The 18,224-nt window shown below is 45.2% G+C and overlaps 1 protein-coding gene across 2 annotated transcripts in view; it reads right to left on the bottom strand.

Annotated features, from left to right (window-relative positions):
- Window positions 1-4,178: 4,178 nt before the first annotated feature.
- LOC148532584 (NACHT, LRR and PYD domains-containing protein 12-like) overlaps window positions 4,179-18,224 on the bottom strand; it is a 29,668-nt gene continuing 15,622 nt past the window's right edge. Inside the window, exons 5-10 of one of the 2 annotated variants that reach the window (XM_088467639.1) lie at window positions 16,096-16,161; window positions 14,039-15,755; window positions 13,560-13,646; window positions 11,848-12,018; window positions 9,721-9,885; window positions 4,179-8,747 (exon numbers count right to left, since the gene is read on the bottom strand). In XM_088467639.1, coding sequence (XP_088323765.1) covers window positions 8,657-8,747; window positions 9,721-9,885; window positions 11,848-12,018; window positions 13,560-13,646; window positions 14,039-15,755; window positions 16,096-16,161 — 2,297 coding nt within the window. In that variant the 3' untranslated portion in view covers window positions 4,179-8,656. The remainder of the gene's footprint in view (window positions 8,748-9,720; window positions 9,886-11,847; window positions 12,019-13,559; window positions 13,647-14,038; window positions 15,756-16,095; window positions 16,162-18,224) is intronic. The other variant, XM_088467641.1, reaches the window with a different exon arrangement.

Raw genomic sequence — 18,224 nt, 5'->3', positions numbered from 1 at the left:
GGGGCCTAGTTGATAGTCTCTTTGCACATAGTTATGCTGATAATGGAGATACTGGCAGGCTGGCTGAATTCCCCATGACATAGACCACCCTAGGCTAGTAGATGATGGTTGGTATCCTCAGTCAGTCGTCCTAAGTAAGTTGTTTTTTGCACCATTATTTATTATTATGGTGCAACATCAACACTAAAAGATAGCCTTTTGCAGGATTATGAACCACAAGGCTACCTTTCACAGGTGATCACCCTACTGACTGGGGGCATTTTGTCAGTGTTATCTATCTTCCATATAAGGCAGTAATAATGGAGCCACCATGCCTGGCAATAAGCAGGGACTCTACCATTGTAATACCCCCAAACTGAGAAGTAGTACGAGGCTTCTGGTAATTTGACACTCTCTTTTCAGCCACACTTAAGGGTAATATTTCTGGGAGTTAACTTACAGGGAAGTATGCGGTCTCTCGTTCTTCTTGGAATCCTCCAAATATTTCGAGTCAGATACCAGCAATTAATTAAACAATTGGGTGAAATGTATTCAACATTGTTAGTTTCACAAGGTAGCAATTACTTATAATGAAAACAGTATTATCACATTCAGGGCCGCCATCAGGGGGGGGCTGCCGGTACTGGAGTCATGGGCCCGGACAGTCGGGAGGCCCACCCACTCCTACCACCTGGCAACCACTACCGCTTCCCCTTTGAATTAGCAGTGACAGGCACGGGGGCCCGGTCCTAACGGCACACCGCCACTCCCCCCTCAGCCACACAATAAAATTGAGAGACAGGCTCTCCCACTCCACCGACTGCCGTGCATAATAAAAAAAAATTTTTACTTGTGAGCGGCATGACGTCATGACCGCGCCGCTCAGAGAGAGAAGGAGCCGCAGCGTGTGAAGAGGAGCTGTTACCTGAAGGGGACCGAGAGGCAGCCAGAACAGAAGGAGGTAAGTATAATAAAAGGCGTAGGTGACCTCCTGCACACAGATTACAATGACCAACGACATGTGTGAGTAATCGTGGGCAGATATATTGTGGCTGGGGCCAGGGAGACACTGCAGGGCTGCCCAGCATTACAGAACTAATGACAGCTTCAAAGCAGAGATGGATTAAATGCAGTTGGCTTAATCTAAGGGACATTGGGTACTTTCTTCAGTCCAACTAGCTTCAATTATGGCTCTGTAAAACGAAGCAACATTCACTACTAGTCTTGGGCGTTATTAGCACTTGGCTATATAAGTGGAATCTATTTTGGTATAACCTAGTCTGAAAGTGCACCTGATGAACACAGTGGATGGGCCAGATGTACCTAGCATAAGAAAAAGGTATTGAAGTGGATATGGTAGGTCAAGCGCCCAGGGGATGGTCAGCCATGGTTTTCGGAGATGCTCAGAGCTGGGGATGTCCATACTCTTAATATCTGTTAATTTTCGCTTAGTGCTGGAGCGCCACGCCAGGTTTGTGATATTATAGTTGCGAGGGGGGGGGCTGCGCGGGTGAGAGGCCTGCGGGGGGGGGCTGCCTGTTTACTCAGTCTCGGGCCCCGCAATTCCTGATAGCAGCCCTGATCACACTGATAACATTAGCCACATTAATTCACAAGCTTGGTCCCGGAGAATTTTATTAAACTGGAACGCTTCTGTTCTTGTGCTGTGGGAAGACTGGGTTAACCTTACATTTGCATAACTCTATATAGGGAATATAAGAAATAACCATATTAGCAAACTATACTCCAACAGATTACAATTCTTACGTCCATCAAAAACTGGCCGGCAACCCTCTACGTTGGTGCACATTAGAAGTAAAGTCGATTCTCCTCTCTTATTTTGAAACAGTGAGGAACTGACTGCCTCAGTCTAGGTTTATACTGACATCCTATGCAACTTATTAAAGTTGTGCTGGTACTAGGACGGTGCAAGCCCGGGTCTGGAAATTATTTTCTGTCACCTGAAGCTGTTCCTCAATGCGTTTAAATTTGTTTAACATCTGTTAGTTTTCTAATGTCGCTTAACATTTACCACAGGGTGAGCAGAGTTTCACAGAGCTATGTTGTATTCCGATGCAGTTTATTGGCTGCGATCCCTTAATAGCCTTATAATGTCTCTCAGATTATCTAAAATAAACGGACTCTCCTTTCTGTAGCTGCAGGGTATGTGACTATATTAGCTGGGATAGCAGTATTTCCTCTCGGTGCAGTTACTTACTCACAGCAATTATTTACTTTCTTTTAGGCTGCTATCTCTCCCGAGGGAGTAGTTTCTAGTGTGAGTAGTGGTCCCTTCAGCTGTACCCTAAGCTGATGGATTTACTGAATAAAACTCTGCCTAAACAATAGCTGAATGTATAACTGTGTATTTGCCTGTTCTTCTATTGGGAGAGCTAGCTATTCACACCCACAAGCTCTGATTAAGGGTACGATCTGTCGTGCCTCCAATGTCTTGTGCTGGGTGCAACTTTGATAAGGCTGACAGACCTGCTCCCTCTAGTCCAGCGTAGCAATATATCAGTACCTCAGAGGATATGGACAGCGATCTCTTCTGCAGGCTGTCCCCAGCTGTCAGTTACCAAGCAGGGGGTGAAATCTGGGCGGTCCCGATGAAGCTGCTTCCTTCTCTCTGCCCCACACAGCAGCGACAGTGGCTTTCTGCAGCACCCGCCGGTAAGTCCCGCTCTCCTCACCGGAGGTGTCTCTCTCCCTGCCAGCGTCACTGTCTCCAACGTCCCTGAGGTACGGGATGCCTAACCCAGGAGCTCCGCTCCACGTCACTCACTTAGGCCAACTCCAACAGCCCCTGTGGGTGCTCCTTATATCAGCAGTCACGTGTGGGTCCACTTCCCGCCGACTGCTCTATTCACTGGCCACTTAGAATACTATAGGGGAAGGTGTCCCCTATACTACGGCTGGAATGTTCTGTCCCTGGCTGCGTGCCCCCTGTTGTCCATAGTCCAGTGTGGGTGGCCCAGTCCAAGTTCCCCTCTGTGAGGGGTTTATATATATATATATATATATATATATATTATATATATATATACACACACACACACACACACTGGCAGGTCTCCAACCCACTGTGTAAAGACATTCATTGTCATTACTTTTTTATTTATATACAGTGACCATACCTGAATTAAATATATACATATATTTATAAATGAGACAGTAAACTTTTTAGGGGTATCACACTATTACTGTCCCTAGAGGACACTGCTGCTAGCCCAGTGAGCTGACCTGTGCCTTGGGAAAAGAAAACACCTCGTCAGGAAGCATCGAAGATACTAAAAGAATCCTACCTGGGACTCCACCATTGCGACCAGTAGGTGACCTTTCTACTGGAGCCAGATAATGCTTCAGGTAAGTAGTGAGCTTTATCCCAGATACTAACAAGAACAGTAAAGGGTACATTTACTAAAGATCAATTTAAAATCATTTTAACTTGATCTAAATCAGTATTGTGTATCAGAGGATAAATTGCACATTTACTAACAGATGAGTCTTGATAACGATTTTTAAATGTTAGTAAATGTGCAATTTAGGGGCTAAATTGCATATTTACTAACACAACATCACTTTAGATCACTTTAAAATGGATTTTTAGCAAAATCATAAGTCTGTTGGGGGATTTGAAGCCCAGGTTCCTCTACTGTAGTGCATAATGCACAGGGGTATTAGTGTACTGAGCCAGTTTGGCACCTAAGTGACTGAGATGACTTTTCTCAATGTCATCAATCAGCCTGAGGACAAGGTAGTAAAAGAGGCTGCATGGGGAATTGAACCAGGACCTCCACCATGCACCAGCAGAGGAGAGCATGGGTGCTAGCCCACTGAGCCACCTGACACTGAGCAGCAATAAGGGAGACTCACTATCAGCCTGAATATTTGGTCATAAAAGAGGCTTCAGGGGGAATTGAACCAGGACCTCCAACATGCGCCAACAGAGGAAAGCTGAGTTACTAGCCCTCACTCGCCCCTCACCCCTCAGCCATAGTGGGACATATAAATATATATCTAGGGTGCCAAAACGAAATTGTGTTTTGGCCCCCCAACCTAAAAACGTTGTGGCACCCCTGCCCAGCACAGTATCTAGTGTCACACCCTCACTGTACTGAGTGGTATCACAAGAGACTTACTCAGAACTTTTCTGACAGATCGTTGTAGGATTGTCACTCACGCAGACACAATTAGAGAAAGGATTGTGTTCTCTAACATTTTATTTATATAACTGCAACAATTTTTGCAGGAAAAGCATTTACTACCAACAATAAGCATTCACATTTTGCACACAGTAGCAATTACTTATAACAACAACAGTATTGTTACAATAGTAACATTAGTTCGCACATACAATTGCTGAAGCTTTATTATTCAGGAACGCTTCTTTCTTGAACTGGAAATGAAGTGGGTTAGCAATATCCTTTAGCACGACTATATGCAAACAGATATCAACAGTTCACCCTAAGAATAACTTTGCTTAACTAGTACTAGTCCTATAATATATCTCAAGTCCCTTACAACCTGGCCAGTACCCTTTCGTTGGTGCACATTTAGAGAAAAGGTTACCTCAGTATTAACTTGCTTTGCTGTACTGTCTCTTGACAGTTGCAAGCCCAGCCCTGTGCTGACACTGAAGAGGTTGGACTCTGCCGATCATCTGTGAAATTTCCTGACAGAAATCAAAGTTTCCAATATAGCAAGCTGAGCATCATAAGAATAAGAATTCCTGAGCTTCCCTTTACTTTTAAGGTCTCTCTGGCAGTGTAGGCTAGATGTTCCTTTATTATAGCTGCGAGGGGCTAGGCTATGCTGACTGAGGTATCCCCTCACTCACTTGGCAGTTTCTAGTTTTACCTCTTCCAGTGTTGAGAAAATGAATAAATTGCAATAACTAGCAGCCACTGTATAATATAAACTGAGTAAATTACTTTCCTTATTGAGAGGGTGAGTTTAACTGGAATAGTGTTCCTTGCTATATAACAGCCTGCTTTAGCTGTAATGTGTTGTGCTGAAGTGGAACTGATGTACAGCTGACAGACCTATTGGGCAACGCCATGTGAAGATGGCGTTACCCACCGCATCAAAGCACTAGAATGTATCACATTCCGGGGATTGATGCATACGAAAAATGCTTTCAGACTCCCGAAACCGGCACTTTCGGGGGTTGACCGCATTCCTAAGGTTAGTGCATCCCGTCTTGGGTAGAGAAGTTAAAAGAGTTCAAATTAAGGACCTGATTCAGACCCGTTCGCTAGGATGCATTAGCTCGTAGCTGCCGATGTTTCGCATTCTGCGCAAGCATATGTTTCGCAGTGCACGTGCGCGAACCAGTGTGAGAGATAGTGAAGCGTTCGCTCACTGCGCATAGACAGCCAGGCAGAGTGAGCGACAGGAGAAGCCATTTTTGGGTGGTGACAGGGGCTGGCCGCTAGAAACGGGGGAGGGGAGGTGTGAACGCAGGCGTGCCTGAGCGTCTTAGCGCCGTTTCAGAGGCATGCATAATCAAGAGGCAGCGTCATAGTACACGTCACCTGGCTGGATTTTACACTGAAGTGCTCTCAGCGCTTGCGGCAAGGTATGGTCAAGCACAAGTGCTGCGATCGCATCCGATGTTTCCCGATGTACCAATGGTTGCATACACTTCCTGGAGATGATGTGCGCAAGTGGGAGTCTTAAGACTGGTTGTGGGCATCTGCATACACAGAGCGATCGCATGCCAAGACATAGTGGGCATGCTAATGCCTTGTGATCGCCTGTCTTTGCTGGATTTGTATACACTATGTGAGAGCATACGCATCTAGCGAGCGGGTGTGAATCGGGGCCTAAGTCCAGAGAGGAAACCGTCTCCACACACTTACCTTATTTTTTTAATAACCCTCCAGAAAATGAAATTAGTTTTTGTACTGCCCCACAGAACAGTACCCTTATTATACACATTATTACTGATAATGTTACAGAGAGTTTTATGTCTTGCGGTAAGTTGCAGGGAGTTTATTTTACCTGTCATGACGTCTATGTACTATTCTATAAATTAGAAGAAGATATTCGGTTTATCAGATGACTAATCTTGTAGCTGACAGCAATGCTGCGTAGTAGATCTTAATAAACTGTTTATGTACAGATAAAGAAACAATCAGCCAGTTGAACATCTTTTTGACATTAATGCTCAACTAGTATGATGTACAACTTGTGTCTCATGATATAGGTTGCTCCATTACCACTGTGATGTATACTGAATATAGGATGTTGCTATAGCTCTACTGCCATCTAATGTCGGCCATAGATTGTTCTTCCAACCGTAACTGAACTAAATGAGGAGGGAGGAATTTTGAATATAAAATTAGTAGTCAGTTCCCATCTATTAGTAAGAAGGACCTGCATATACTGTACATTGTACACATGTTGTGTGTATCTGCCAGGATTTGGAGACATGTCCTCTGCAGTCTGTAGACTCTTGTTGGTGCAGCATGGTACTCCCACCAGAGGTCCTGCTATGTGTTGATGCCATTCTAAAAAGTGGTTCCTTACCTGGCTCTCCTGTGTCTATAAAGGTGGTTCCTGACCTGGCTATCCTGTGTCTACAAAAAGTGGTTCCTTAGCTGGCTATCCTGTGTCTACAAAGGTGGTTCCTAACCTGGCTATCCTGTGTCTACAAAAGGTGGTTCCTGACCTGGCTATCCTGTGTCTATAAAGGTGGTTCCTGACCTGGCTATCCTGTGTCTACAAAAGGTGGTTCCTTAGCTGGCTATCCTGTGTATACAAAAGGTGGTTCTTTACCTGGCTCTCCTATGTCTACGTAGGTGGTTCCTGACCTGGCTCTCCTGTCTATAAAGGTGGTTCCTGACCTGACTATCTTGTGTCTATAAAGGTGGTTCCTGACCTGACTATCCTGTGTCTATAAAGGTGGTTCCTGACCTGGCTATCCTGTGTCTACAAAAAGTGGTTCCTTAGCTGGCTATCCTGTGTCTACAAAGGTGGTTCCTAACCTGGCTATCCTGTGTCTACAAAAGGTGGTTCCTGACCTGGCTATCCTGTGTATATAAAGGTGGTTCCTGACCTGGCTATCCTGTGTCTACAAAAGGTGGTTCCTTAGCTGGCTATCCTGTGTCTATAAAGGTGGTTCCTAACCTGGCTCTCCTGTGTCTACAAAAGGTGGTTCCTGACCTGGCTATCCTGTGTCTATAAAGGTGGTTCCTAACCTGGCTATCCTGTGTCTACAAAAGGTGGTTCCTGACCTGGCTATCCTGTGTCTACAAAAGGTGGTTCCCTAGCTGGCTATCCTGTGTCTATAAAGGTGGTTCCTTACCTGGCTATCCTGTGTCTATAAAGGTGGTTCCTTACCTGGCTCTCCTGTGTCTACAAAAGGTGGTTCCTTACCTGGCTATCCTGTGTCTATAAAGGTGGTTCCTGACCTGGCGATCCTGTGTCTACAAAAGGTGGTTCTTTACCTGGCTCTCCTATGTCTACGTAGGTGGTTCCTGACCTGGCTCTCCTGTCTATAAAGGTGGTTCCTGACCTGACTATCTTGTGTCTATAAAGGTGGTTCCTGACCTGACTATCCTGTGTCTATAAAGGTGGTTCCTGACCTGGCTATCCTGTGTCTACAAAAAGTGGTTCCTTAGCTGGCTATCCTGTGTCTACAAAGGTGGTTCCTAACCTGGCTATCCTGTGTCTACAAAAGGTGGTTCCTGACCTGGCTATCCTGTGTATATAAAGGTGGTTCCTGACCTGGCTATCCTGTGTCTACAAAAGGTGGTTCCTTAGCTGGCTATCCTGTGTCTATAAAGGTGGTTCCTAACCTGGCTCTCCTGTGTCTACAAAAGGTGGTTCCTGACCTGGCTATCCTGTGTCTATAAAGGTGGTTCCTAACCTGGCTATCCTGTGTCTACAAAAGGTGGTTCCTGACCTGGCTATCCTGTGTCTACAAAAGGTGGTTCCTTAGCTGGCTATCCTGTGTCTATAAAGGTGGTTCCTTACCTGGCTATCCTGTGTCTATAAAGGTGGTTCCTTACCTGGCTCTCCTGTGTCTACAAAAGGTGGTTCCTTACCTGGCTATCCTGTGTCTATAAAGGTGGTTCCTGACCTGGCGATCCTGTGTCTACAAAAGGTGGTTCTTTACCTGGCTCTCCTATGTCTACGTAGGTGGTTCCTGACCTGGCTCTCCTGTCTATAAAGGTGGTTCCTGACCTGACTATCTTGTGTCTATAAAGGTGGTTCCTGACCTGACTATCCTGTGTCTATAAAGGTGGTTCCTGACCTGACTATCCTGTGTCTATAAAGGTGGTTCCTGACCTGGCTCTCCTGTGTCTATAAAGGTGGTTCCTGACCTGGCTATCCTGTGTCTACAAAAGGTGGTTCCTTACCTGGCTCTCCTGTGTCTACATAGGTGGTTCCTGACATGGCTCTCCTGTGTCTACATAGGTGGTTCCTGACCTGGTTATCCTGTGTCTATAAAGGTGGTTCACTAACACACATGTAAGGAAGAGTCACTGTCAAAGGCTCTGTATGGACACATAAATAAGAATTTGTACATATGATCTTCGTATAATTGATGTGTAAATATACATATGAATAATGTCTACAGGTCCAAGGTCCCAGATCCAGTATATAAACATTCTATAATCACTGTAAACATGGATGGCCCCATGGGTGGGCGCTGGTATCTCAGCATCTATCCGGTAATAACCTGTAACCCTGGTTTGCGGGATTCCAGCTGTCTTAAATGTTCTTCTGCTGCCTTAGAGAAATCATTTAGTTCAATCCTAGAATGAGAGAAACACATCGCTGTGATTACTGATTGCCATGTGGTAACAGGGGGTAAGATTACGATACAGTTGGAAGCGCCGGCAAAGTTGCAAAAACTTTATCATCATCTTTATTAAAATCAATTGTCATTCCACCAATTTCCCCCTCATTGTATAATAATCAATATACAAAATAATAAAATCATTAATAACATGTCAGTTTATGCAATATAACAAAATAAAACCAGTGATGGTCAGTCTGTAATATTTAATTCTCTTATATTTTAATATATCTAGTTGAAATAGAGAGCAGGCATTATCAGATATTTGGGGAAGGGGTGTCACTTTCTTCTATCTGCCTTATACACATATGGAGGCTGATCCGGAGTGGTTCACAATGGGGGAACAAACCCTGGATGCCAGCTGTTGGCAGATTTTCGAATGATGTGCTAATGCCCCTATATATACTGAATTGTACGTAGGAACCAGCAATTTATATATGTGTCTCTGCGCAGGTCTGCATCTGTTTACAAATACGTGACTACGCCCTTACTGTATCCAATCTATATAAGTACGTACCAAACCCCCCATCCTGCCTCTCCATTCACATAGAATTCATATTTATTTATTTATTACCAGTTATTTATATAGCGCACACATATTCCGCAGCGCTTTACAGAGAATATTTGGCCATTCACATCAGTCCCTGCCCCAGTGGAGCTTACACTCTATATTCCCTATCGCATGCACACTGACTTACACACTAGAGTTAATTTTTGTTAGAAGCCGATTAACCTACCAGTATATTTTTGGAGTGTGGGAGGAAACCGGAGCACCCGGAGGAAACCCACGCAAGCACAGGGAGAATATACAAACTCCACACAGTTAGGTCGTGGGTTAAAATCTCACTTCGGCCCTCAGTGCTGTGAGGCAGTAATGCTAACCATTACACCGTCCCACCAAGTACAAGCTTTTTATACACTGTAAATACCTGATCTCTTTTAGGCTTGTGGACATCAGTATTAGTTCCTCGATGTACTTGGTGCTGCTATCGGTCATGTAATTGTGGCTCAGATTGAGGTGTGTGATGTTTCTGTTGTGACTCAGTGAGAGCAGTAATGGAGAATATTCATCTGTCAGCTTCACCTGCTGGAGCCTGCGAGAGACATATAGTGTGTATAGGATATAGATGGGATTCAATATATAGCATTAAATATTATGATGAACGGGGCAGGGAGGAGGAGGCCACAGGATCCGTTTGCTCCCCATTTTGAAGGAGGGCCAAGGCCGAATGGCGTCTTCCGATACAGATTTCCTGGCGGCCATGCTGAGTAGGCTTAGTAAGATTAGGCTCACTCAGAAGGCCGATATGGTGATATGATGCTGTGTCTTCGGATCTGCGATGCTGGCAGGGAGCGTCTTTTTCTTCAAACGCCTCCCGCGGCATTACTATATTTTTGCATCACTGCTGCGTCCAAAGACTCGGCAGCAATGTGATCAGTGTACAGATCTGAATCACTCCCATTGATATGGGAGATATGCCAAAGATCCTGATTCCGTTGAAAATGCGGCTGGATCCGGCGGACATCTGAACACTGCGCATGCGTCGCAGAAACCGCGCAGACAGCGCACACACCGGCCCCAGGCATACGCACACCAATGAAGACTGAAAGGGCCTGATTCAGGGGTGGGCGCAGAGGGGATGCCGCAGGCAAAAGGACGATGTTGTAAGTCCGCGCAAGTGTCAAAGCTCCGATATGGTTACCGCATGGAGACACCGGTCAAATTGGGACGTAGGGAGTGGGGATTTTAGCGGGCGTTTCTGGGAGGTAACAGGTGGGTGGTTAGGCAGGCGCGGTCGTGTCGCTTACACAGCGTATAAAGCCGCAGGACCTCTCACACAGGACGACGTGCTCAAGTGGAGAAACTGCGCGAACCATAGGGCTGATGGTGCGGATTTGTGCTGCCGTAAATGGGCGTCTCAGCGTGAAGAGCGTCGGCCGCGGCAACAGCATTAAGACATAGATGCGTCTGCAGCAAAAGACGCTGCCACGGCCACTTCTGCGTCCAATTTCACACTCAGCTCCAAAGTCCCTGATTGGTTAGTTATTAGCTGGACAGCCAGACTGTCAGATGTTTTACTAAACCTGCAGCCGCTGCTCTTTGGATCATGTTGCGTTCGGGTTCTTCACGATGTTTTATTTCTTATTCTTTCAGTCCCATCAGACAACGTCGGTAACAAGGAAACGGGTAATCATTCCTTCTGTTCCTATCTTGCAAATTGGAGGCAAAATTGGCACAAATTTTGTAGTCTATTCCTTTCCCCACAATGACTCATTTGATAGCACTGCATTGCACTAACCCAAGGCCACCAATCAGCAATCAGCTTTTATAAGTCCAGTGTAAGGAGATGTGCGTCTAAGTGCAATGCAATGACATGAGCACTAATATCACTGGCTGAGGATTATGCATTTGGCTGCAATGTGGTCCTGTGAGGTCATCAAGTGGTTGGAGGTTTTCTGTTCCATGCAACAATCTATCAGTAAAAGCCACTGACGATACATCACTAAAAAGCCACCGAGTAATCTGCATTTTATATTCACATTAAAATATCTTCCTGAAAACTAATTTTCTCCTTGTGACAATCACTAGCTGTCAGCACAGGTCTTAAACAATCAGTGGTAGGGATAGCCATCGACCATGCATGACTAACATCCATCAATGGTTAACCACCGATGGCCTATGATTTTTTCAATACAATGGCAGAAATCCAGTGGTTCTCTGCCATCGATGGCAAAGAGTCTCGCAATGTTTCTTTCTCCCTGGCGCTAGCTCCACTTCCCAACGCAACCCAGCCCCAAATTTGATTGGCCCAATGAGTAAATGAGCAAGAATAACTATCGGTGGGCAAAACAATCAATGGTTTCCCGTTGATGGTTCATACCATTGAGGTTAACCACTAATGGTGCCATCAATTGTGCCATCAGTGGATAACCCACCGATGACCATCCCTAATCAGTGGTGTTATCATGGCTGTACAGGTCTTCAAGTCAATACATACTTGTCATCGACTTTTGTGTCTTATTTCATATTCTTATTAAATTATAATTATACTCACGACAAATGTGTTATCCTGCATGTGTCACTGGAGAGAACGGTCATCAGGTCACAGAAGTGCGGCCCAGCCAGATTGTTCCGATAAAGGTTGAGTTCCAGCAGGGTCTGGTTACTACTTATGGCACAAGCCAATGACGTACAGGATCTCTCTGTTAGAGAGTTATTCCTCAAGCTGGAGAAGACAGGAATCATATCTTATGTACATACAGCACATTGCACATTGCAGTCACCTATCACAGATTTAGCTAAAATGTCCTAAGCAGTTATTTGGTTTACAGTAACGCCGCCGACAGCATAATGGGCCTGATTCAGCAAGGAACGCAGTTGCTTATACGCACGCAATCGGCCGATTGTCGCGTTCTGCACATGCATCTCAGTTTGCGAAGTAGCCACTGCGATCGGGACCGCGATCGCAGTGACTACGCAGACCCATGGCAGAGTGACTGACAGGAAGTGCCGTTTGTGGGTGTGACGGGGTGGGTGGTCGGCCGAACGTAGGCGTGCTAGTGCGTTTCAACGCCGCCGCAGGGGCGTGCATAAATTATCCACTGTGATACCCTACGTAGCCTGAGGTCTCATAGCGTGCGCTGAAATAAGCAATTCCTGAGCGAGGTCTGACCTGCCTTACCTGTGCGCGAGGCTTTGTTGGTATTCGATTGTACCGATGTTTTCGCAGTCTAGCTAACCATTACGGATGTGCATGTAGGTGAAGTGGGCGTCCTTATGCAGTGGTGCGGCTTCATTGCGATTGCTATGGATTAGCAGTTGAACTGCGCGCGTATGCTATATTGCGATCCGTAGTGAATCAGGCTTAATGTCCACCAGAGACTGCCGACACGGTTGTAATGGGTTTTAGAACTTTAAAGTTATAATGGTGACACAGTAAAAATGCTTAAAATCACATTACTAATCGCGTCTGCGTTCTCCCGTTGACACAATGCTGTCAACATTTTGACCTGCTACAGCAGTGTTGGCTAACCTTGACACTCCAGCTGTTATGGAACTACATAACCCAGCATGCACTGCTACAGTTTTGCTATTAGGGCATGCTAAAACTGTGGCAGGGCATGCTGGGATATATAGTTCCACAACAGCTGGAGTGTCAAGGTTAGCCAACACTGTGCTACAGCATTAATGTATTCATGCAATTTGTATCCGGTTCTATTCCTACTAACACGGGTTAGCAACGTTTCTCTTTGTAAAGCTTCTGGGTTTGTTTGGAGCAGTCAAATGGAAACTTATTACATTTTATATATATATATATATATATATAATATATACGGTGCTTACAAAAAAATGACATGTGCAAAAAAAAAAGAATATTTGTAAAATCAATCAAAAATAAAAAGGGTATAAAAGTTCAGAATGTAGATTATATTTGAGTTATTTAAACTGGACCTTGGCAGTGGTGGGTTTCCCATGTGGGGGTGCCCATTGCTGGGGACAGCACAGCAGGCATCCCTGTATAAGATTCCTGGTACCCTGAAAACACAGCACCATGGACGCAGGGAGGAGGAACCTGATACTCCGATTTAAACATCTTGCTACATACTGGGTGAAATACTGACGTAAACAATTAATATTATGTAAAGCACGATGTGATATGTAACCGCTATATGAAATACTGCTAACATGACAATACAAATTTGGTAATATTTCCCTAGTGAACTCTGCTAGGAGAGCAGAACCTTATAATGGGAAGTGAACATGTACCTCAGCTTCTGGATCTGGCACTGTGAATGCGCTAGTATTTTATATATTCGTTCAGTATCACAATCTTTCAGGTCATTGCTGGACAGCCTGCAAAGTGTAAATGAAAAAATAACTGTATGGGAATAAGAAGACTGTATGTACCAAACACTACAACAAGCAAATCAAAATTAAAAATCAAGTTAAAATATAAACCAATATTACATAATAAAATATTTCTCAGATCTACTCAGCAAGTGAACCACGTACTGTATTTGTTTAGTGGCCTAGCATGTCTACCGCCATGTCTGTATAGTACCGAAAACCGGAGTTACCAGACGTTACCTGTCCCTATCTTGCCCTACATGGTGTCTTCTTGCGTTGTGCTCAGCGCAGTGGGGTCTACTATATTGCTGCGGAGCGCGACAGTAAACAGTAATTGTGTGCTACATTTACAATGTTTAAGGCAGTGTCCAATTTATATACAGCCCTGTCTACAATACCTGAGATCCCGGATGAGATGAAGATAGGGTGCTAGTCTCTCCAGCCCCTCGGTCTGAATAAAACAGGAATCTAGATTAAGGCTTTGAACCTCTCTGCAAGACTCAAGGACAAAAGCCAACACGGTACAGTCGACAGGTGTCAAGTGAATTTTTGAAAAATCTATATCTGCTTTCGGTCCAAGACTATTTAACACCACAGCTTTGTTCCGGGACTCAAAGAAGTGAGCAAACACATTCAGGCGCTTTTTTATCTTCAAATTCTCATGCTCTTCATAGTCATCTTCCATAGGTTCTTCTTCCAGCGAAATACACTTGGAAAGCCAACTGATGACATCTATGGAAGCTTGTTGAGAGAGTTCCCCCAAATAAGTGGTCAAAAGAGACCTGGTCGACCTATCTGAGAGACCACAGAGGAACCGAGAAAATATTTCAGCCCGGCCATCTTCACAAGACCTGGATTCTTCTAGAGATTTCTTTAATCCCTCTGGAGAATAGTCAAGATAGTGGACTAACGCAGAAATAAACTCTTGTATTATGAGATGTAAGAATGAGACGGTCAAATTAGGATCAGATTCGATCAAAAAACTTGACAAGAGATTTGAGGATGTGTCCACACTGAATGACCCTAAATCTCTGCTATCAAATTCAAGAATGTGATTCATCATTCCATGTTCCGCCATCCACCCAATGGATGTTAGGAGTTTCCGAGCATTGTCTGTATCACGACTGTGATTGGCCAGAATGTTAGTAACAAAAACCACAAAGAGCTGGGTCACTGTTTTGGGCAATAAAGTCTGATCAGTGTTTACTGTTTGAGGTTTGAAGGACATTGATAATACAGTACAGATGATCCAGCAGTAGGATGGGATATAACAGAAAGTGTATAGAGCGTCATTCTCCCTGACATAATGAAACGCCTTCTCTGAGAGTCCCTTGTTTCCAAAGAATTGTTCAAAGTACATCTCTCGTTCTTTGGGGAAGAATCCCATGATCTCTGAAACGCGTTGGAAGAGACAGGTATCCATTGATGACAGCTTGGTTGGATGGCTGGTCATTAGCACAGAACAGCCCTTGAGAAGAGACTGTCTCAACAAACTGACCACAATCACAGTCACATGTTCTGGCCATTGTATGTTGGTGCAGTACTGACTTGCTGAGAAATCCATTTGTTGATTACATTCATCTAAACCATCAAATATAAAAAGCAGTTTTTCTGGATCCTGTAAGATGGTTTCAAGGTGCTTCTGAAGATAGGGATACTGATGAAGAATCATTGCCTCCAGGCTGACCTTACCCAGTTTGTTAAGTTCACGGAATTTAAAGAAGAAAACAAAAGCAAATCTTTGATAGAGTTGTTTTTTCACCCAGTCATAGACAAACTTCTGCATCAGTGTGGTCTTCCCTACTCCAGGGACTCCGCTCACCATGACACTTCGCGGATTACATCCTGATCGATGGCACCAGCGAAACAGTCTCCTGGGGGCAATGCGTTCCAATAAGTTCTGGGCTTTCTTCAAGTAATACTCGTGTTTCCCACCAGTGTCTATGATCTCGTGTTGAGAACGACTTCTGAAATTCTGGCTGGAGATTTGAACCAGATCCAAATAGCGGTCAGAAATGGGGACATGCTGAGGATCTTTGTTAGATCCTGGGGATCTGCACTCCACCAGCTTTTGCGTTTTCTCAAACAGGTGTTGCTTGTGGCGATTCTGAATTTCTAAAGAAAGTCCAAAGAAATGATGAGCCTCAAAGTGACATAGAAATGTAAAACATGATCATATAACACTAACTGTTTAATTCAATGTCTCATAAATGACCCACATGTTAACCTTAGGAAACAAACAAAAATAAAACATTAGCACGGCAATTTTTAAGTTAAAACTATTTAATAGAGAACCCAGAGCATGTATATATATGGAAAACAGCTGTGCATTGCAGATCTGACCATTTGGTCAATTGGGTATCATACATCTGACTGGCTTTAAACTATGCATAATGATTGTGAGTGGGCCTAGTATGGTTGAAAAAAACAAACAAATATAATTATTGTTTGTTACCTGTAATCTCTGCAGCCAGTGGGTGTCCGCATTGGTCCAGCAAAATCTGCTTCACCAAAGTCTGACCTAAGAAAGAACAAAATCACTTTCATTAGTTCTACAGAGTTCATTATCTCACTATAATAGCGATTGGAACCTGCACAGTACCAATGTAGAAACAAGGTAACAAGTTAGTTACAGCTAAATCATTTGCACAGTAGTTTCATAAAATAAAATAAAAAAGATAAGATAGAAACTGAAACCTCACATTCTCTTCAGGTGACTGATCCTGGAGAGATCAGAAGAATGGACAGAACCCCAGTAGTAGTTTCATCTCTCGGAGCTTAGGGCCTATTTCAGACCCGGTCGCAAGAGCTGTGTGCTCACAACCGGGTCGATGGTGGGCCAGTGCGCATACGCACGACGGAGCCGGCTCTGTCGTGCACATGCGCGAGACCCGGATAGCGACGGGCACTCCGTCACTCCGGGTCTCACAACAAAAGGGGCGAGCGGTCAATGTTGAGTGACAGCTCGCCCCCTTTGGTGGGCGGGCCGGGGGAGTGGCTGCCCAAACGGAGGCGTTCCTCTGTGAACGCCTCCGCTTGGGGGCGGCCCCACTGACATCACGAGTGATGTCAGTGGGGGAGATTTCGGCTCTGTTAGAGCCGAAATCTCTCTGGGGCTTGCGGCCACGAGACCCTACCACAAGGGTCTCGTCGCAAGCCCGATGGTCGCGATGGTCTTGACCATCGTGACCATCTTCCTGGCCGCTCGCTATAGCTGTGGGTGGTCACCCACAGCTATGCGAGCGGCCAGGAGGCCGTTCAAAAATAACAGAAGGCCGGCCCTGATTCAGAGCGAGCGCTCTGTCAGAGTGTCCGGCTCTGAATCAGGGCCTTAGCTCACTGCCCTATTTTCCCCTTCTGCCAAACAGAAACTGAGGGGGTAGCGTGGAATGATCGAGAGTCCCCTCTTTGAAAATATGTGCATCCCTTTGTTGTTATGTTCTGGTGATTAGAGTTATCATCAGTCAATGTCCTCCTACGCTACAGAAACCATTGTGAATCCAAAACATGGGGAGGATTTCCCCTGTGATGTGGCCCCATTGGTGGTTATTGTCTGGTGAGCACCTATGGCCTATAAATGCAGTAATAAAAGACAATCACTACACTATAATATATACTGTAGATCCTGGTATTTATTCCCAGAGCAGCTACATCTCAAGAACCTGAACACTAGATAAAAAGGAGAGTGTTAATTTGTGTCCTTGACCTGGGCATGTTCCAGAACTGAGCATACGCAATTATGGGTGAAGCAGCTAGATAATAGCAGCAGCAGCCACAGCAGTCTCCTATGCCTGGGGGGGGAAGCGATCAACACTGATCGCGCCCCCCCATTTTGCGTCAGGCTGAGGGGGCTCAGAGTGCCCACCCTCCCCGGCGCTGCAAATCTTTTTGGGGGGCATGGCCATGCCTCCGGCGATTAGGCCACTGCCCCCTGTTACCCAGGCCCGCTGCGGCTCTTGGCGGGCCTGGTGGGGCCTATTCATGATGTTAATTATCGGGGTCCGAACAGACCCCGATAATTAACATTCTAAATCGCCACAGCTGCTGGAGCAGTGACAGCTGATGCAAAATCATCTGTCCCCGCCAGTGGCTTCAGTGCTCCTTTTCTAAGTAGTGAATCTTTTCACTGCTCTGAAAAGGTGCAGTGACAGGACTGCGCATGCGCATCCTATAGGCCACGCATGCGCACAAGAGCCTCGATGTCTGGAGGAATGATCCGGAGAGGGGCAGAGGGATCCGAAACTCTTCGCAATTCGATCCAGGTGCGAATTGCGATCCAGGTGCGGGTTGGGATATTATATTTTCAGAGCTTGATGAATTTGGTCCCCATACTAGTGTATGGGGACAGCGGGCCATTCCGGGAGAGAAGGTAAGCAGGAGATATCTGTGATACTAGTGTATGGGGACAGCGGGCCATTCCGGGAGAGGAAGGTAAGCAGGAGATATCTGTGATACTAGTGTATGGGGACAGTGGGCCATTCCGGGAGAGAAAGGTAAGCAGGAGATATATCTGTGATACTAGTGTATGGGGACAGCGGGCCATTCCGGGAGAGAAAGGTAAGTAGGAGATATCTGTGATACTAG

This window comes from Taudactylus pleione, unplaced genomic scaffold, assembly GCF_031769625.1.
Source record: "Taudactylus pleione unplaced genomic scaffold, aTauple2 ptg000073l, whole genome shotgun sequence".
In the NCBI taxonomy this organism is placed as follows: Eukaryota; Metazoa; Chordata; class Amphibia; order Anura; family Myobatrachidae; genus Taudactylus; species Taudactylus pleione.
Note: the sequence above shows the minus strand (reverse complement) of the source record. Positions and strands in the feature narration are given on the sequence as shown.